A 2,093-nucleotide genomic window follows, 5' to 3' on the forward strand; every position below is an offset into this window, starting at 1 on the left:
TTATTATTATTATTATTATTATTATATATATATATATATATATATATATATATATATATATATATATATATATATATATATATATATATATATATATATATATATATATATATATATATATATATATATATATATATATATATATATATATATATATATATATATATATATATAGTTGTAGTAAAAACCACATTGATACAAACCGCCGATTGGTTGTTTGCATTAGTGAATGTGCTACCCGTGTGTGCGGAAGTATCCGAGTTCAGTGCTTGCCATAGTTTTCTGGGTCAGTTCTCTATTTGCTACTCACGTAAAAAATATATAATATCTACATATGCCTATCTCTCTGCTTCATGATATATACGTGTATATGTGGTATATACATTTGTCTCTAAACACACAATCACCTCAACACTGAACGCCCTCAGGAAAAGCCCGGTCGCTTGTTTGCACTAGCCGATGTGCTGTCTGTGTGTGTGACCGTGTTTGAGTACCATGGATTGGCCAGTGACTCCGTGTCTTCCCGTAACAGCCGCAACTTCGGTACACTCACACCCGCGGAGACCAAGCAGCTGATAGAAGAACGCTACAGCAGGTGTGCGTTCACGACTGTGCGTGTTGCTATGGCAACCACCCTACGGTGTTGCTTATACATATACACTGAGAGATGGTGCCGTCGGTGGGTTTCTGCGCAGATGTTCCTGTTCAGAAGCGCTTTGTGCTGTATTGCGTAGGCTGTGTTGGTTTGCTGTGAACATCACCCGCACGTCATCTGACCACAAATACGATCTCTACTTCCCTGGAAACCGTTTTTGTTGACGTATATGACGGTAGGGTTTAGGGTTTAGCCTTCTAACATTGCAGTGCTGTGACTTGGAGCTCATGAGCAGATTGTGTGATACATGGCTCGCAGTGTCTGCGTCACTGCGCGTCTATGCTGTGTACAGCTACGCTGTTTCTAGGGTTTTAGGGTCATCCCAGGTGATACAGAAGATGTAGTCATAGGTAGTTGACATTATATTGATGTATATGTATCCCGATCTCTCGAATTATTGCGGCCCTTGGCTTGACGTGACGCCAGAAAGTGAATGAGGGGATGGGGACTCCTACCAAGCACTGATGGAGTGGGTATGACAAATGGCCACCACTTTCAAACACTAACAAACACGTTCCTTAGGTCATACGGTAGTATACATTCTTATACATTTGACTCACTAAAACGTTCCTTAGGTCATGCAGTATTATATATTCTTATACATTTAACTCACCCAAACGTTCCTTAGGTCATGCAGTATTATACATTCTTATACATTTAACTCACTCAAACGTTCCTTAGGTCATGCAGTATTATACATTCTTATACATTTAACTCACCCAAACGTTCCTTAGCTCGTATATTATTCCATATCTATTACAATTGGCTCTCGCCACACAAACCCACATAACCTCCCCAGAGCTGACTGGCCGTTCTACTTAAACTGTACACCCTGAAAGCTCTGCATGCGGTCTGCAACCACTCACAGATCCCTACACTAGGGTGTAGGTCTTCGAATGTTCATTGATGTCTTGCACTGAAACCGAACTCTACCTAAACGTATATACTGGCTGCTGAATGCGTTGTATTTGCGCGTTGGGCTCTCTTTGCATATATCGTCTGGCCAGACCAATCACATCTGCCCCGCACAACGGCTTATCCTAACGTATTTGGAGACACAGACTGTCATTGCACCCCCTGTTTTAAACTGGAATTTCAAAATCCTGTTTTAAACAGTAATTTTAAATCAATTTTAACTTCAATTTTATACGAAGCGTTTGATATGGACACGTCTACCATGAATTAAGCAAAAAAAAATCAACCATCCCTATCAAAGCCCTATTTTTGATGATACCTGAATACGAAACACATACAATACAATCTGTAATGACTCAATTTATGACATGTCGATTTTCACAGTATGTCACAACACGGCGCACGAAAACAATTGCAAGCGAGGAGAGCAATGGCCGACGAGAAGATGTCTATGGTACGGCACGTGATGAACATGTCACACATTGCTATATAAATATAAATATGTATATACACACACACACAC

The 2,093-nt window shown here is 39.8% G+C and overlaps 1 protein-coding gene across 1 annotated transcript; it reads left to right on the forward strand.

Annotated features, from left to right (window-relative positions):
• Positions 1–428: 428 nt before the first annotated feature.
• Positions 429–2,063, forward strand: SARC_14821 (hypothetical protein; the record flags this gene model as incomplete). Its single annotated transcript, XM_014291046.1, has 2 exons — positions 429–595; positions 1,955–2,063. Coding segments are annotated over 2 exons (276 nt in total), but the record flags the coding sequence as incomplete, so codon positions are not given.
• Positions 2,064–2,093: the final 30 nt, after the last annotated feature.

The sequence above is a fragment of the Sphaeroforma arctica genome (assembly GCF_001186125.1).
Source record: "Sphaeroforma arctica JP610 unplaced genomic scaffold supercont1.5148, whole genome shotgun sequence".
Classification (NCBI taxonomy): Eukaryota; class Ichthyosporea; order Ichthyophonida; genus Sphaeroforma; species Sphaeroforma arctica.